This window comes from Eptatretus burgeri, chromosome 14, assembly GCF_056783735.1.
Source record: "Eptatretus burgeri isolate ZD-2024b chromosome 14, Ebu_testis_v1, whole genome shotgun sequence".
In the NCBI taxonomy this organism is placed as follows: Eukaryota; Metazoa; Chordata; class Myxini; order Myxiniformes; family Myxinidae; genus Eptatretus; species Eptatretus burgeri.
The window spans coordinates 18,708,238-18,727,790 of record NC_140974.1 but is presented as its reverse complement, the minus strand read 5'-3'; the positions used below and the strand labels follow the sequence as shown (position 1 = coordinate 18,727,790).

Below are 19,553 nucleotides of genomic sequence, written 5' to 3'. Positions count from 1 at the left end.
ATGTTATCCATATGTCATGGCCTTCTCAGTCACTAGATCTGTACCCGACAGAGTTTTCCACCTCCGTCAAACAGGTGTGAGTTGATTGACTTTCTCGTAGAACAATGGTGCCACCATCCCACCTGTAGAATTCCAGACGCTGGTGGACTCCGTGCCATGGCGCATACAGGGCGTACTGCCCCCGCAGGGTGGCCCGACAGCATATTAAGCGACTTTACATTGGTGTTTAAATTTTTTTTCATACAAGCCACAAGCATTCTTGCCATTGTAGCATTAAAGAACAAGTCCTGCTTTCAGAACTGCGATTTCTGTTGCAGTGCATCGAGTGGCGTGTTTTTGCGAGATTGTTTTATTCCCTATTTTTTAAAAAAAGATGAGCTCACACGATGAAAAAAGAAAAAAAAACCCGAATACGTGTATCCTTTGATTGAAACGTGAATCAATGTTTAATTTCAAAGGGAATAGACAATACAGTAATACAATGAGGAATCGAACCTCGGTTTATTTCGAACCCATATAAAAATAACCCTAAGTGCAAAACTGCTGCCCCGTAAAATCTCCACAGGGATCCACAAACGGTCATGTGTATGAAGTGTTAGGAAAAAAAAACCCAAAACCAAACACCCTCCGTCTATAATGTAGTCCCTTTCTGATAAACGGGGCTCAGAGCAGAAACAAAAGATTGCCTCAATTTGAACACGAATAGAATATATTATTTTACAACAACACAAACAACAACAACAACAACAACAACAACAAAATTGCTTATGTACAAAAGACGTGACAATAAACCACCATCTTGTCAACAGATGTACAAAAGGAAAAACAAAAAAAATAAACAAAAGTGTGCACCCAGACACTCTGGGTTATTGCAAACCTGAGGATAATTACAATCTTTCACGAACAAACCGAAAGGAAATTACATCAAAAGTAGAGGTCAACGGTTATTCCACCATTGTGGTCGATAACAATACAAACAACAACGAATTGCAATTCAAAAAAAACGTTCTTGACATCGTCTCCACCAAAAGCTACGCATGTAGTGAACTCAATAAGGCATGTGCACTCAATGTTAGCATTGCTCGACTATCCACTTCCAGCATTCACGCATTTGCAGACGTGTCGGTGTGCCGAGCGAAAGGTACGCTCTGTACAAAACGGAAGGCATTTTGACAGTAAAACGCTCTTCATATTCTTTGCAGTTTCAATAAAAGCCTGTAGTACCTGAACCAAGACAATGTGGTCGGAGCGGAAATTGCAACGAGTGAAAGCAGCCGACAATCCAGGATGCCAAAGCAGCAACAAAATAAAATAAAGACACCACGCGCAGGTTAGCAATAGCTGCGACTTGTCTGCGAGCAATGGAAATCAACCAAACTCACGTTTCATTGACGATGACTCTGGGTGGGGTGGGGATGGGGTCTGGGGGGGGGGAATAAAGAGGAAGAAGATCTTATCAAAATGTCAGTGCTCTTTGAGGACCCACGTTTCTTTCGGCAACTTCTTCAAATGGCAACGGACGCCGACGCTTTTCTGCAAAGGCTGGTGTGTTTGTGAAAGTGCAGAGCGTTCTTCGGTTGTTATTGCTGTATTTTAAAGCACTGAGTTGTTGTTGCATCATGGCCTCGTGTCAATTTGTGTCAGACAACGAGAACACAAGCATTGCATAACCTCTATGACAGTAGCAATGAACGACTGAGTGTCACAATCAGTTGCTTTGTTGTGCTTGCAATGGATCTGCAATTTTGCACAACTGATGTTGATGCAAAACAAACGTTGCTGAAACAAGCCCTTTATAGGATCATGGCACGGGTCAATAAATCTTTTGTTTTCGGCGAATTGACATTCTAAACCTCGGAGCAAGCCAAATAACGTAAGGCTACATGGGATAAGGCAAAGACAATCCTAGGTTCCTGAAGGTCTGGCCTGTGACTTCCTCAACGAGTCCATGAGTGACAATGATCCTTTGCAAAGTTGCAGGGTATTACCAGTGCTGAGAAGATGCTACAAATTACATCACTTCAGATGATTTGAAAGAGACAAATATGAAAGCGACAATGAATGGTGCACTGAAATGGATAATTGGTTGTTCTGTGGAAAAAACAAACAAAAAAACATCAATCTACACAAGCAATGCAGCGAGACCCTCTAGGTTGTTTTGTAAACATAGCTTCTGCACAAAAAAGGAAAAATTATTGCTTAGAAGAGGAATTTGACATTTCAGCATTGATCAGTTCGAACTCGGACAAATATCTGGAGAAAGAAGAAAATTGCATGACAAGTGTCATGTCCTTCATGAACCAGAACCACGAGAAAAGCAACTCAATCACAGTATCATCTTTATATTGCTATGTGTCATATTTGTGTGAAATTTTGCTCTTCGAGTCCAGTTCGAAGAGGAACGGCTCCTACATCAAACGTCTGAGCACAACGACGAGCGTAAGGCCCGAAGTGGAGAGGCACAGGCAAGTTACATGATGAACATGCCTTTGGATCAGTGTGACTGCAGAATATGGAAGTAGTTCATAAAAACCGCCATGCTACATTTGGAACGCATATTCCCACTGTTTGCAGCTGACATCTTCATCATAATTTCCAATACTTGCAGGTTAGATGGTGCAAGATTTCTTCCTGGCTACAACAATGAGTAAGATGTGAAATACCTGCAGTTCTCATGCCAACCTGAAACAAAATGTGACGGTTGCAACAAACGAACTTTAACATGCACAACCTCACCGCCCTTTACCTGTAACAAACAGAAAACAGCCTTGACGAGTCAAAATTGATGGATTGGACTAATTATGTACAAAATAAAATGTCAAAAAGTCCATTTTCTTGATGAAGTCATCTACAAGTGAGTCATTCTGGTAAAGACGTTGAGAATGAGCCAGCGAATGCTATGGTTGACCATGCCCACATCGATTCTTACCAATAATTTCCCAGCACGTGTCGCTGGATTTCAGTGAGTGCGGAATGCTGAAATAAGAGGATTGGCAGTACTTGACATTGAGGGCTGTTCCAGGACATCATCCAAATTCAGTAAGATTATGGGGTCCCATCAGCTAGCCCAGGATGCCAAAGATGGTAGATGCAAGATGACAGGTGTGGAGCTCAGTGTGGAAAACACCATCTGACTGTCCACTGTTGCACCTTCCATTGCCCTTGGAGGCACAGTGATCATGACATTCCTGGGGGGTGGAAATTAGAGACATTTATGTACTTTTACGTGAATGGACATAAACAGACAATGCACAAATGGACTTATTTTACAAATGGACAAATGGACATCGGGGACTTATTTTATGAGGAAACCCAGTATCAAGAGCTAGGTGCTCAAATGGGAATTTCCAACAGGCCAGCCTAAAAGTAATTCAATGTAAACATATTTTCCATTAGAAGAGTTTCATGTGGTACATTTCTTAAAGAATGAGTTTTTCTTTGGAAGAAATGCGTATATAAATAGCTACTGCACCATTACACTGTAAAACTATAGAAAACAATTGGTGTCAGGAGTGGGATAAACAAGGTGAAGTCACCTTTACAGGAACAAACAATAGGGGTAAATATTTCTATAGGTTTTCAGAAAACATAACAGGTTTGTTTGAGGGGGAAGAAGAGTTTAATAAGTGAGATGGGAATGATATAAACCAGACTCGGTCGTGTAATGGTTGGAGTGTCCGCTCTGAGTCTGAGAGGTCGGTGATTCAATCCCCGGCCAGTCATACCAAAGACTTTAAAAATGGTACGTGCTACTTCCTTGCTTGACGCACGGCATTAAAAAAAAAAAAGATAGAATGTGGACAAACACATTAGTAACTGTGGTGCAGGCTACTCCTGCATTGAAGTTCTTCAAAACGAAACTCAAATGAGACGAGTTATCTCAAAGCCATTCTAATTACCTTTTAATTATTTTAAAATCTCATCAGTTTAGATAGTTTGAAAATCAGCGAGTCACCTTGGTTGCAAATTATCAATATCCATTTTCACACGACCTCTTTATCAGTTACAAATCACGTCAATACTTTTCTTGACAGGACAGCAATGACATTCGGTTTCATATTTCAAAATGACATCATCAGCGAGGATGTTTTTTCTGTTAACAGAGCAGAAGTGAGTTGGGGAATTTATATATTTTAAAACAATTTTCTTTCGGAAGTAAAGATGACAAATTTCAACCAAACCTTTGACGAAGCAAGATAGACATTTAACAACCTCCCATGCATATTCGGTAAATGTTAGTACCAAGCAGCAACAGACAAGACATGTGGCCTGTCGTCAATTGATCCCAAATTAACTTGCATACGAGGTTGTGGCCCTGTCCGACAGGATGATTCAGATGTAGCGCACTCACCTCTGAAGTACATCATCTGGATTTGATTCTCGTCCTGACTATAAACTGTCGGATTGGTGCTTCATAGGCAGGACGTTGCATCACAAAGTGCGCCGTCCCTCAAATGAATGTTAACTTGGGTGTCCTGTCTGCTAGAATTACTCAATGGAGGTTAAAGATCTCATGGTGGTGTCTCTCACAAAGAATAAGTAAGTTTTTGCTGGTTCCCCAAACAAATGGCAAATTATATTGCTCAAATCACCTTCAGTTGAACATCAGGACTATTTGTTTGGCCAGCTGTTTTGTAAAAGACTTGGGTCAATCCATCTCCTGAGATAAATGCCACAAAAAGGGTGACATTAATTGGGGACATTAAAGAAGTAGCAGTCGACAAGGTTATGACCCTAATCACCCCTTCAATAAACTTTTCTATATCAAGCTTTGACCCCCCACACATGATGCACAGGTTTTCAATCAACGTTGTGTTTTGCTACAAATTTTCACTTTCCATTTTTCTTTTCCAAGGTGGAAGTTCAGATATGAATGCAAATCAAACCACATACCATGCATTCTACATGAAAAAAGATCATCATTCCTCTGTCTCAACTTCTCACCCCTTTCAAATCTGATTAACTTATATAGCGTCCATCATTTTCATACTCCCCCCCAAACTTTTTGAGACATGAAATAACGCTGTGATTGTGAAATAACTGTACCCAAAACGATTATTTTTACAGCAAAATAAATTTGGCAATTCCACGAAGTAGCTTTAACAGGAAGAACACAGTCATGCTCTGCAGTCATATCGTGGGTTGATGTGTCACATTGGTGCAATTTACTTTTTTGCTTCACAAGATAATTAGTCAGGCCAAAAATAAAACAATATAAATTGACGGTCAATTGGGAACAGGAAACGTGTACAGTTCACACTTTTTGCGCTCGATTCAGAAAAATCTGTCTCTGAGATGAATTTTGATGTAATAATAGCAGAAGAAAATTACAAATTAAATAGATCGAGTAATTTTCTTTTAAACTATCATATCAAAATGTGCATTGAAGACTTGTCTTTCAATGTTCTTCCCGTTTCTTTGTTATTGCTTCCGAATAATTACAATCGCACATCATTCCTTCATTTCTTGGACAATCCTCAAATTTAGCATAGGTACCTTAATCGATTACTCCCAGCACACCCCCCCCCCCCCCACAAAAAACTGATCTCTACAATAATATGCAAAAAAGCACAGAAGGGATTAATGGGATTGGAATGCGGTGGGAAGTTGAGACAGACGAATAACAATTTGTTCAGTGATGAAGCCCCAAAGTTTCATGAGAGTTAATGGATGGAAAATTTTCCGCAGATGACTGGGAAGGATGACTGGAAGGTGGAAGGTTTGGAAGTTTTATTTTGGTCGATTTTTTTTTGAGGATTTATGTTTTATTGAGGCAATGGAGTGTATGGCCCATCCATACATACAGTAAGAGGTCTACCAACTTCTTGATATATATTTTATATTTAGCTCCCCCTACCACCATTGAGATTCACAGGGATCAAACGTTAGGAATAAAAAAAAAAAATTTAAAATTCCAAACGAAAAAAACAACCAAACGAAACAGTGAAAAATAAATAAATAAAAGAGGAACAAGAACGGCACTCGGTATGAGCACATACCTCCACCAGGCTGAACAGTTTACATTTTATATCCTACTGATAAGCATCCGGACCATTCGGCTTTTTCACACACCAAAATCGAATCAGCTTGCTCTTGTCACTTCTTATATTTGAGTCGATCAAGATCAGATTTGGACAACATATGTTTTCAAACAGCCCTTGCAAGGACAAAGAAAAATTTAATATTAGTCGTTTGCAGGATTATAGAACGGTCAAAGGTCAAAATAAATCAGAATGAAGGTCTCTCTGTCTGTCTGTCTGTCTGTCTGTCTGTCTGTCTGTCTGTCTGTCTGTCTGTCTGTCTGTCTGTCTGTCTGTCTGTCTGTCTGTCTGTCTGTCTGTCTCTCTCTCTCTCTCTCTCTCTCTCTCTCTCTCTCTCTCTCTCTCTCTCTGTCTGTCTGTCTCTCTCTCTCTCTCTCTGTCTCTCTCTCTCTCTCTCTCGCTCTCTCTCGCTCCCCATGCTGGTGGTTTGGTTTCTGGGCGCGGTGTCATGGCCGCCGTAGGCTCCTGCTCTGTGTTGTGGTGAGATCTTAGTGCATTTTTTTCCTCCCCCCTTCTATCTCCCTCTTTCCTCTTTTTCTCCCCAACTTGATTTTGGAGGTTGTCTGTGTCTTCTCTATCCCTTGTATCCTTAAGAGAGAGAGAAAGAGCGAGAGCCGGCCTATTTGGGTGTGGCCTACCTGCTTTGATAAGGCCTTGTAAACCTGGTCTGTTTTTTCTTTGCTTATAATGCACTTTCCTTAGTTTTTCGTGATTTTTTTTGTGTTTTTTAGTTTGACACCCCCTCCCCCCTTTTGCTTTGTAAGGCTCGAGCAAATGGGGGAGATAAACCGCTGATATGACGGATACACGCACTCGGTTTGAGACGTTTGATAATTTAACAAGGAAGCATGGATTGGTGTGCATTCCACCTGAAGGAATTGCCACCGAAGACATTGTTTTATCAGTAGGGAAAATAATAGGGAATCAAAATGTAAGAGCAGCATCGAAAATGAATAAGAAAATTGTTGTCTTTGTGTCTGATAAAAAAATTTGTTCACGATGTTGGAAGTTCAGGATTAACTACAGAGAATGCTTTCTTTATATTGGCTTCGCCAATGGATACCCCATCAATGAGAATTGTTATATCAAATGTACCCCCGTTTATAACCAATGACAAACTGATGTGTATTCTGTCACGATACGGAACACTTGTGTCAAAAATCTCGACGATTCCTCTAAGAGCTCGAGATGAACGGATTAAACATGTGATGAGTTTTCGACGTCAGGTTTATATGGTTCTTCCCGATCGAGGTGACGACACCGGTCTAAACATTTCGTTTAAAGTTACTTTGAACAAGTATGAGTACCAAATGTATGCGACTTCAACCTCGTTAACATGTTTTAACTGTGGAGTATTTGGACATGTGAAAATGTTTTGTCCAAAAGTATCTTGTGTAAAGTGTGGTGAAGCAGGTCATAACGACACTGACTGTGAAAAAGATATTACCCCGGTTTCAAGATTAGAGAATAGAGTAACTCCTAATACCCAGACGCTTCCTGTTGTTTCCTCGCACAAGAAGACTTTTACTTCAGTTCCTAATCCTAAAGAAGTCAACATCTCAGCTTTAGGAGATAATGAAATCCCCCCTGACAACCCAAATGGTTTGGCTGTTGCTGCATGTCGTGTGGAGATGGAGGAGGATCCCGTTGCTGTAACAAAGAAACGAAGAGCATCCGATATTAGTAGTTCCAACACTTCCGTAAAAAAGGTAGTTTTGGACAAAGAATGTGTCGTTGAGGATGCACCTCAATGTGTTATTCAGGGTTCTCCAAGCTGCATTGATACTCGGGAGAATGTTTTTGGATTGATTAATGAAGAAAATGATTTTCAAGGATTACTGTGCAACACTGGAAATTTGACGAGTAAAGCAGGTGGTGAGGCTGATGTTGATGGAAAGCTCATTAGCAAGTCGTCACCAGCACTTCCTGCTGAGAACGAGCAGAATGGAGATGTTTCAGTCCTTACTTCCCCTTCATTGATTCAAAATCCCATTCATTATCCTGGTTATTGAACTGAGCCAGTGAATACCAGCCCTCAAGAGCAAGAAACCGAGGTTACTGCTCCGGTTGAAAGTCCCGAGTACCAGAGTAGAGTTGAGGAACGTTCTGGCAAATCTTCAGAGTTGCCAGGACCTGAAATAGTGACTGCTCAGACTGATTTATATGACCCAGGTGGGGCTGGGTCTGATTTTTCAGAATCAAATGATGAAGCTGAGGTGACTGAGTTGTCTCAATCTTCATCGTATCAGTCATACGTAGCCCCACAACTTATTCTTGCCTTTCTGAATGAAACTTATCGACATCGAAATGTGATCATGAAAGATCACTTTCCTGATTTATTTTCATTTGTTCAAGCTACAAAAGACATCATTAGGAAACCTGATGAATTCAAGTTGACAAAGTCACAGTTTCATCGTCTTCGAAAGGTTATTACAAAAGCGGGGACTGAAATTTCTCAGCAACCGCTCAAGCCTTTGGATAAACCATGAAAAATATCATTTTTGGAACCTTAAATATGAATGGCAGAGGTGCAAGTCACAACCACCAGGTTCAAGTGAAAAGTTTGTTTGATCGTAAATATATAGATGTACTTTTACTCCAGGAAACACACATAACTGAAGATGTGGAGTATGATTGGTGTCGCCTCTTTATGGGACAGTGCTTCTTTAGTAATTTGTCTTCTTCTTCTGCTGGTGTGGCCTTTTTATTCAGACCTGGGCTAGTACCTGAATCATGCCACTTCCACGAGGTTATCAAAGGCCGATTCATCCCTCCAGAACTGGTCATCAATAATTTCCATTTTACACTATTCAATGTGTATGTGCCCAGTGAGAGTGTAGAAAGAAGAGCCTTCTTTTTGTCTTTAATCAGACACTTTCGCTCAATTGATCTTAATGATTGTATTTGCATGGGGGTGATTTTAATTGTACCTTAGAACCTCTTTTAGACAGAAATACAGCAGAACCTCACCCTGAATCCTATGCCGATTTGTCGAATTTTTTTTCAGCAATAGGTTTCTAAGATGCATGAAGGCTATGTCACGCCAACGAATCTCAATATACGTGGGGACATTGGGCTAACGGGAGAGCATCCTTTGCTAGACTTGACCGGTGGTACATAAACTCACATTTCAGGACTGCTGTTTTCTCTCCGTTTCACTTTCCATCCTTATTTTCTGATCATCATTTAGTTACCATGGGCCTCTTTTTCCTTCAACCCTCAGATAAAAGTACATACTGGAAATTCAACACCATTCTTCCTGAAGATACTTCATTTTAAAAAGGCTTCTATACCTTTTGGGCTATCCAACTCTCAAAAAAGCCTCTTTTTCTTCATTAGAGTTATGGTGGGACAACGCAAAAGCACAGATCAGAATGTTTTGTCAGCAGTTTGCTTCAAATGTCACCAATGTTAATAATACAACAATGGCTCTGTTAGAAGCTGATATCATACAGTTAGAGAGTAAAGTGGCCAGATATGGAAACAGGAGAGACCAAAGGATATTAGTTGAAAAGAGGACCCAATTGAGAGAACTGACGCAAGAAAAAGCAGCAGGGATGTTAATCAGATTAAGGATAAACAACATCAAGGTTTTAGATACTCCCAGCAAATCCTTTTTCCAAATGGATTTTGTCAATAAATCACTAAAGACCGTTTTTTCTCTGCTCGACTCAAGACGAAACATTGTTGTTAACTCCAGTGATGTACGGTTGTGCATTAGAGATTATTTAAAAAAAAAAATTATGCAAAACATACTGTTTGTGAGCAAACTATGGAACTTTTAACTTCTCACTTTCCTTCCATCACTGAGCGCCAGCGTCTGAGCTTGGACTCACCAATCACATTACCTTGAGCTAATGCAGACCCTTGCTGGATTGAACTCGAGGAAAGCGCCAGGAATTAACGGCTTCTCGGCAGAGATTTTCTTGGCATTTTGGGACCTTTTGGGCCCTGAGTTACTGAATGTCCTGGAATTATCTTTGGTAAATGGAGAACTGCCTCTAAGTTTTAGAATAGCGGTGGTGTCCCTTCTACCAAAGAATGGAGACTTAAGGCAGATGAAGAACTGGCGACTGGTCTCGGTATTATGTACGGACTACAAAATATTGTCAAAAGTGTTGGCCAGTCGGATGAAGATGGTAATTGGTGATATCATCAACTCTGATCAGAACTACTGTATCCCAAACAGATCAATTTTTGATAATATTTTTTTTAATCAGAGATTTGCTGGAGTGTGATTCCATGGAAAAATAATTTGGGATAATATTCCTTGACTTAGAAAAGGCATTTGATAGTGTTGATCACATGTTTTTGCATCATGTGTTGGAAGCATGTGGTCTTGGTACCAATTTTAGGGCCTATGTATCCTTACTGTACAGCAATATATTTAGTATTTTTAAAATTAATAATGAGCTCGGCTCTCCTATACAAGTACAGAGAGGGGTGAGGCAAGGGTGCCCCATTTCTGGATTATTATTATCCCCCGCCAACCAACGAAGTTGGCGGGGGATATAGAAATGGATTCCGTCTGTCCGTCCGTCCATCACATTTCGTTTCCGGAGCTTAACTACAAATCCCCTCAAGATATATTTACGAAATTTGGTACACATTTCAAGCAAGTGGTGAACTGGTGCCTTTTGATATTTTTTAATTGATCGGTTACATGGTTTGGCAGCCATGTTGGATTCAAGAAAAATATTAAATAATGTTTTCTCTGGAATCACGTAACCTAACGAAGCGAAAATTTGCAACTATCATCTTCCATCATGTCTGCATACATAGTAAAAATTATGATGTCACAAGTCACATGGTTTGGTGGCCATCTTGGATAGAAAAACACACCTCATCCGATTAACACACCTCAGCCATATTGAATTTACCCTAAAACCTTCAAACATCTTCTTCTCCAGAACGGCTGGTCAGATCAAGGGGAAACTTCACATACATATTGCACACGCTTAGGGAATATAAGTTTGTTAATCCTCATTTACTATGGCAGGGGATATCGAAGACTTTGTCTTCAACGGATGCTAGTTCTCCTTGGTTAGAGAACCACTTCTAATTATATTCAGGAAAAATCTTTCAGGAGTAACTGTATCCACAGGGATTCCTTCAATAGTTGCATCAGCTTATGCAGATGATGTTGCTGTGGTCATTAAGAATGACAATGATATCTCTGCATTTGTTAAGTGTTTAAATCTCTTTTGCTTGGCATCTTCGTTGAACTGTAATTGGAACAAGAGTAAAGCCTTATGGGTTCCCAGTCTTAAAAATAATCCGCTGGGGACACAGTTAGAAACCACCGGTGCATTTGCCTTCAAAGTTAAAATGGGTGGAAGAGGGAGTCAATATCTAGGCATGTTCCTGGCATCCCCATTCTATGTCCTCAAAAATTGGGATGGGATTGTTGAACATGTTAAAAAAAAGATTAGGACTATGGAAGACAACCCTACCCCACCGTTCCTACAGAGCTAGGGTTCTAGTTGTAAATAATTTGGTTGCCTCATCTTTGTGGCATAAGTTTATCTGCCTCCAACCACCGGAAGTGCTACTGAAGGCTGTTCAAAGGCTACTGGTTGATTTTTTTTCTGGAGTGGTTTTCACTGGTTACAGCCAAATGTTATATGCCGTCCTTTGGCTGAAGGTGGCCAAGGACTTGGGATAAAAAGCCGCATAATGGATTTTCAGCTGTACTCTACTCAGATGTTGATGCACGAGGAACAGCTGCATAGCCGACTTCTGGCCCGTCACATCTTGCAACAAGCAAGTGGGCTCGGTTACAGCCTTGAACTCTTCTTGATCAAACTCCAGCATGTTGATATATCTCATCTTTCAACATTTTATCAGTCTTTTGAATGCGTGGCAGAGCCTTTCGGTTAGTCGCCAGCAGGAAACTTATGCTACAAACATGCTTGTGGAAGAACCCCTATTTTACAACCCATTGTTTCTTGCAATTCCTAGAAGCCGTGACCTTTATCAACACTTTATTGCAGCAGGCATAATCAAAATACTGCACCTCCGCCATGATCCCGGGTTGGGGTAGAAAACAGTTCCAGAGATAGCAGATATGACAAGAATAAGATCAAATAGGACAAACGGCAAAATCCTAAGAGAAATTGTGAAAATGGACAGTTCTTCAGTTCTCAACTTGAAATAAAATGGACTCAAGAAAGGTTTTTGACAACAAATGACCTCGGGTTTCCTGGGTTAATTGTACAACTGAGTCAGAGAGATTTACCCGCCATAAGCTCAGGAAAAAATATTTTCCAGAAATATAGCAGTAAAGACCAATATAAACTGTCTACTCGAGTCCTACTCGAGCACTCTCCATTGAATGGAGTGGCCAGATGGAAAAGACTAATGCCGAAAGGACTCCCATCTGAGCCTATATGGAACTCATTCTAGAGTAAGCTGGTTGCTAAAAGGACTGGAGATTTACAGTGGCGACTAGCACATTGGGTTATTCCTTCGAATAAGTTGTTAAGTAATTTTTCTCCCATATCCGGGTGCTGCCCCTTTCTGCATTTGAACAGAGGATTTGTTCCATGCATATGTTGACTGCACAAGGCTTGTGCCATTATTTCAATGGCTGAACCACATGGCAAAAATGATGAAAATTACCTTCTCACTAAGATTGTTTACTTTCGGGTGGAAAGAACAAGAAAACTCATTATTTTTGTTCTTAATAGCCACAGCAAAAATGGCGATTTCTTTATCGAGGAAGGAGAAATTGAAAGGAAAGTCGATTGTGATGTGCAATGTTATGTTTTTTTTTCAATGCCTTAATAACAGCAAGACTGAAACTTGAATTTTGTTTTTCTAAAAGTGAAAAGAGTGTTGATGACTTTAAGAAGTCTTGGAGTCATGAGGGGATTTGCAAAGTTCATGTGAATAATTTATTGATATCCCTGTAGTTCTTTTTGATTGTTTTGGAATGTATTATTGAGTTTTGAGTATTTATTGTTTACATTGAATTGTTGTAAGTATTAATGTACTGCCACTAAAGAGTATATTTTCACTGACTGGCGCACATATGTGTGTGCGTGTGTGTATATATATATATATATATATATATATATATATATATATATATATATATATATATATATATATATATATATATATATATATATATATATATATATATATATATATATACACGTCTTCTTCTTCTTCTTCTTTCGGCTGCTCCCGTAAGGGGTCGCCACAGCGGATCATCCGTATGATCCGCATAGTGATTTGGCACATGTTTTACGCCGGATGCCCTTCCTGACGCAACCCTGGTCGCTATATATATATATATATATATATATATATATATATATATATATATATATATATATATATATATATATATATATATATATATATATATATATATTTTTTTTTTAATATTGTTTTGTAATAAAAAGGTTAAAAAAATCAAAAAAGTCTCTCTCTACCTCGATCTCTACCTCTACCTCTCCAGCTCTCTCTCTCTCTCTCTCTCTCTCTCTCTCTCTCTCTCTCTCTCTCTCTCTCTCTCTCTCTCTCTCTCTCTCTCTCTCTCTCTCTCTCTCTCTCTCTCTCTCTCTCTCTCTCTCTCTCTCTCTCTCTCTCTCTCTCTCTCTCTCTCTCTCTCTCTCTCTCTCTCTCTCTCTCTCTCTCTCTCTCTCTCTCTCTCTCTCTCTCTCTCTCTCTCTCTCTCTCTCTCTCTCTCTCTCTCTCTCTCTCTCTCTCTCTCTCTCTCTCTCTCTCTCTCTCTCTCTCTCTCTCTCTCTCCCTACTTCTACCTCTCTCTCTCTACTTCTCACCCCCTCCCCCACCTCTCTCCCCCAAATCTCCCTCCCTCTCTCTCTCTCTACCCTCCCCTCCCGTCCCTCCCTCTCCCACACCACTCCCTTTCCCACACCACTCCCTTTCCCACACCACTCCCTTTCTCCCTCTCCCTCCCACACCACTCCCTCTCTTCCTCTCCCTCCAACCCCCTCCTTCTCCCTCCTCCCCCATTCTCCTTCACCCCCCCCCCCTGTTAGAGGGAGTGTTAAGGACTGACAGTTTAGTTTTGAAAATAAAAAAGCTTCTCCAGAGTGTGGCAAGTATAAATCCGATTCAGAGTGAGCCAACCGGAGGGGCTGCAAATGTCGCTGCACGTTCGAACATGCATGCAGGCCGGTATTTGCCAAGTTGATAGCATGGGTTTTAAATGCTCCCACCTGGTTTTATGTCGACCTTGGTGGTTACAAAGAAAATGTTGCTGTTTGGGCGTGTTTTATCACCCTTCCCTTCCCATCCCACCGCCTTCCCTTCCCCTTTTGCCACATTCCCTTTCCCTTGCATAGCCAGCCTTCCTTTCTCTTCACATTGCTTCCCGTCGCATCATGCTGCCTTCCTCCTGCCAAACCCTCTTCTCTCTCCACCCTCCGTGGACATCTCCAGGGAGTCTCTGCATGCTGTCTTAACGTGCTGTTTTAACGTACCCTATTTCATTCAATCCTGTACTACCCACTCTCTCTCCCCCCCCCTTCACTACAAGTCCCACCACCAAATGTAAGTTAAGTCCAGAACTCTCTCCCCTCACACTTACCTTCTCCCAAACATCCTCCCCCTCCCCACTCTCACCCCACCTCCCATAGTGTGTAGCAATGTTTGGTGAGGCAAAGCAATCCCTCCCCTCCCCCCCCCCCTTTCTCACTCTTCCACCCTCCGAGCTCCCCCTTCCTCACCCCTACTAGCTTCCCCCTCCACACTCCCTATCCACACTCCCTTCCCCCTTCATATTCCTGTCAGCGAGCATCTATCTATCTATAATTCCAGCAATGTGTGTGTGTGTGTGTGTCTGTCTGTATGCGACAGCCGTTTCTCGACGACTGCCGGTCCGATCTGATTGAAACTTGCCAGGAATATTGCCGGGGGCGCGCGGATGTGTCTTTTCTAGGTTTGATATTAATCGGACGAGCGGTTCCCAAGTTACGGCCATTTATCTGTCAACCAATGTCAGAATACGGCGCTATGACATCACGAATGACGTCACAATTAATGTTTATTTATTTATTTATTGTTTTTTTTGCACGATTGACGTCACAATTCTTATTCTTCGTTTGGTATGACGTCACAATCGACGCTGGGGACCTGAGTATGTGCCTTTTCAAGGTTTGATATTAATCGGAAAAGCGGTTCCCTAGTTACAGCCATTTATCTGTCAACCAATGACAACACACGGTGCTATGACATCACGAATGACGTCACAATTAATGTTATTCATTTATTATTTTTGTGTTTTTTTTGCATGATTGACGTCACAATTCTTCTTCTTCTTCGTTTGGTATGACGTCACAATTGACGCTGGGGACAATTGACGCTGGGGACAATTGACGCTGGGAAAAATGTGCCTTTTCAAGGTTTGATATCGTTCTTCATCCATTTCAGCTGTTTCCCAGGGTTTGAAAGCTGTTTTTTCCAGGGTTTGAATTAATTGTTCAAATTATTAATTAATCCCAAGGTTTGGGGGGGGCGAGAGAGAAGGGACGAGAGAGAGGGGGCGTCACAATTCGAGAGAGGAGGGGCGAGAGAGTGGGGGCGTCACAATGGTCGAGAGAGGAGGGGGCGAGAGAGGGGGCGTGAGAGTAGGAGCGAGAGAGAGGGGCGAGAGAGGAGGGAGGAGAGAGGAGGGGCGAGACTAGGGGGGAGAGAGGGGATGAGAGAGGGGGGGGGCGTCACAATTCTTCTTCTTCTTCGTTTGATATGATGTCACAATTGACGCTGGGGACCTGAGTATGTTTCCCAGGTGTTTCCCAAGTTATGGCCATTTATGATACGGTTGGTCCGATCTAATTGAAATAATGCCCCAATCCAGTCGTCGTTTACGAGAGTGAAGGAACTAAGCTGCACCTACGGGCACGCACCTACGGGCCCACACTAGTAATTATAAATGTCAGCATGTGCATCTTCCCAGTAACTCAAAAATCGTGACACCGAGCAACCTGAAACTTTGCATGCTTACTTAGGGAACTCCGAGGTAGTGCATGAATGAAAACTGGGTGTTTGGCTAAATTTAAACACCCCTTTTGAAGATAATTAAATTAACGGTCATATTAAGTTAAAACAAAAACAGGCTTTATCCTTGGTCAGCCCGCGTTCACCTCGCAGGGGTCTTAATCCACCATTTTGTTTCGGCCTATTAAAAAAATGCTTCGCCTTGGAACCACGATGACCTCTCACAGACTAATTATCCTGCCCCCCGGAGGGAGTAAGCGGGATATTGTAATCGTCCGGTTTGTTTGTTTGTTTGTTTGTCTGTCTGTCTGTTAGCAACTTTATGGCAAAACGGCTCTCGCAAACACTATCAAATTTAATCCACAGGTGGGCAATGAACCTTGGACGACCCCATTAACTTTTGGGTCCAATTAGGTCAAAGGTCAAGGTCAGGTCACGAAAAGGTCAAAATCGTTTTTCGCTCATGACTTCGTCAAAGATGGATTAATTGACTTCAAACTAAGACTAAAATATTCCTTATTCTATTCCTTATAATCAACATTCAGGTGAAGGATGTATCAAATTTAAATTTGATCCCCAAAATAACTTTATGCCTTAAATGGGCAGGATTTGTTGTGCCTGGCACCACTTGTTAAAGTATATAATTGAAATCTGTCTTCAGATTTAGACACTTATTTAGTCCAACAGCTCAGATTCTCAAATCTGGAGTGAAATCTGAAAATTTAAAGAAATTACCAATCTTATAACTAAGCATATATCTTACTAGTAATAAGCAAGGCTTGTGTCTTTCTGTGCTCCCTTCTTCTCCATATTTACACAAGAAAATGTGAGATTGCCAATGCATTAAAATTAACTTTTTTTACTGTTCTGTTTTTCTACTGTTTTTTTTTCCAAAGTGTAACTTCATTCAGTGCAACAAAAATAATTAAGCAGGTGAAGGCTCATGCAGCGTGAGCAGTGGGTGTGGTGACTGTGGCTCGGTTCTTTGTGGGGACACCCCCAGTTAAGAAGGCAAAATAAATTAGAGGATTAGAACGAGTAAAACAACGGGACAAGTGGACTGTGAGTTCAACAGATAATTGAACAATGTTTTCAGTGGCTACACTGCAATGAATCCCCACACCACGGCAGGATGGCCGAGTGGTATGCACACTCGCTCTAAGCTGTCTAGCCTGGGTTCAAATTGTTTCACCTTATTGTGTGATCTGCTTTCATTTAAGTTGTTATTTAATTTCAACAGGAGCTTGGAGTGATGTTACTTCTACATAAAAGCCAATGGGACGTTGTTTGTTGTTTGTTTGTTTGTTTGTGATGCTACTCCTCTGAGCTCCCAAGGTTCATCGTGACGAAACTTGATGGGATCACATCTTTTTTAACACGGTGAAACCCCACCTTACTTGGGGTTTTAAACAGTCGTTTTCTCACAATTCATAACTTGTAAGCACATGAGCCACCACCTGTCGTGGGGAAGGGGTGGGAGGAGTCTTGAGGGAGAGTAGTGGAGTGGGAGGAGGCAGAGGAAGGGAGTGGGGTGGGAGTCCGGAGGGGGGTGAGTGCAGTAGGATGAGGAGGGAGGGGAAGAGGTGGGGTGAGAGAAGGCAGGGGGGGAGTGGGATGAGGGAGGAGTAGAATAGGAGTCCAGAGGGAGGAGGCAGGGGGAGGGATGGTATGAGGGAGGGGAAGGGGTAGAGTGGGATTCTGGCATGGGGAGGGGGTGGGATGAGGTGGAAAGAGGAAGGGGGAGGGATGGGATGAGGGAGCAGAAGGGGGAGGGTGGGTGTAAGAAGGCAGGGGACAGCTATTCTGGGTACCTTGGCTAGTGTCATATAATACAAGTTCCCTTCCAAGGAAGTTCAACACAGAAGAAGGCCATTAGACCCATTAAGCCTGCACAATGGTTGCCAACCTATGGTTGTTTGTCAATGCTCTTTCCCTTTCAAACACTTAGCGTCAAGCAAGGAAGCAGCACGTACCATTTTTAAAGTGTTTGTTATGACTCGGCTGGGTTTCGAACGGCCGACACTAAAAATAAAAAGGACAATCTTTATATTTAAGCCAACTAAGACAATGCTCATGACAAAAATACCTCACCACTGCCCCTTCCGACTAAAGCAGTTAAACATTGATTCCATTTCTTCCCTTTTATTTGACAAGGGGCAAAGTAGATGGAGGCAGGGGAAGACATATTGCATTCGTTTGTGAATGTTTCCGTTTCTAGTTTTAAAATGCATCCACAGCATATCATTTGAAGCCTAATGGCAGGATAATTCTGAGATCGTAAGTTCAGGAGAAAGTATTTTCTATGTGCCCAAGACACACGATTTTCGGATAACAAACAAGAAGTTTACAGGAGTAATTACATGCTAAACTTTTTCTGAGTTAAATATTTACTTCAAAATTACTAAAACATGGAAAATGCTTTTTTGTCAGCTATAAATTCTTACCATGTCTCCTCAGTACTCCATCTGTTTCACTGCATAGCAGGAATGGATCCAGAATCCCCCGTTCTCGATACATCCATCAGGTCAGCTTTCACAATTTGGATGGTAGCAGGAAGGTCTGTAGAAGCACTGCAACCTTTCTGGCTCTCTGTGATAATGGATACAGGGCAAGTGAAAAGGGTCATTGGCTTGAAGACAATCACCGGACAGACCTGACTGAACATTAGCACCTGTGTTTGCTCCACCAGAAAATAACCATTGCTTAACGGAGTCAAGAGGTGTAGTACTGCAAGCACTCCTCCAAAAGCAAGACTATCGGCTACAAGCACCAAGCTCTATAACACCACTAGAGAGGTCATCGGCAGCTAGTGATTGTCAACATCGTGGAGTCTGCTCAGCATCCATGTTTAGTCCTTTAATCCACAGCAGTGAGTGGGAATTGACTGGTTTTAATCCTTTAACTGTGCTTTTCACGCTAATTCCGTAAAGAGTTCCATACTTTCAAAAGCACAAGCCTTCTTTATAGAGGCTCCTTGAATGTGTTATCACTAATTTACAGAACTAGGACACCGCCGGTGTAACAGGATAAGTCGCCCCCTGTACAACTTCCCCCCCCCCGGGGGGGGGGTACTTGTCCTAGGATAAGTCTCCCCCTCCATGGATAACTTGCCCCCCTATGGCAAAATAGATTTATACTAAAAATATATACCTATCGGTGTTCATGTTCTTAACATACTATTTTTCATCCATTTTCTATTTTTAATCCTAGGACAAGTACCCCCCCCCAGGGGGGGGGGTAGTTAAACTGTTACACCAGCCCACAAGATCAGCCCTGGGATGGTTTGTTTATGTGTTCCTAGAAGGCTTGGGTCCAGTCGGCTTTTTGCAGCGGGGGTTTCCGCAAATCCATGAAATGACTAATTTTGAAGGGAAGTACTTCATTAGGAGTTGAGGGGATTACCGGAATATCGATGAAACCACACCTTTTAGGGGTGCTATATGTACTCTTCCGCGGAATTGACGTTATGTGTCCATCTTATTGACGCCATATTTCTGCTATAAATTGTCGTGCATGGGACGCAATGGTCATCCGTTT

The 19,553-nt window shown here is 41.7% G+C and overlaps 1 protein-coding gene across 5 annotated transcripts in view; it reads right to left on the bottom strand.

Moving 5' to 3' along the window:
• Positions 1-474: 474 nt before the first annotated feature.
• Positions 475-19,553, bottom strand: part of LOC147012733 (zinc finger protein 40-like) — a 116,454-nt gene continuing 97,375 nt past the window's right edge. For all 5 annotated transcript variants that reach the window (XM_085853849.1, XM_085853853.1, XM_085853850.1 and 2 more), the window contains 2 exons: positions 18,461-18,605; positions 475-3,188 (listed from right to left, as the gene is read on the bottom strand). In XM_085853849.1, the coding sequence (XP_085709975.1) occupies positions 18,487-18,605 (119 nt within the window). In that variant the 3' untranslated portion in view covers positions 475-3,188; positions 18,461-18,486. The remainder of the gene's footprint in view (positions 3,189-18,460; positions 18,606-19,553) is intronic.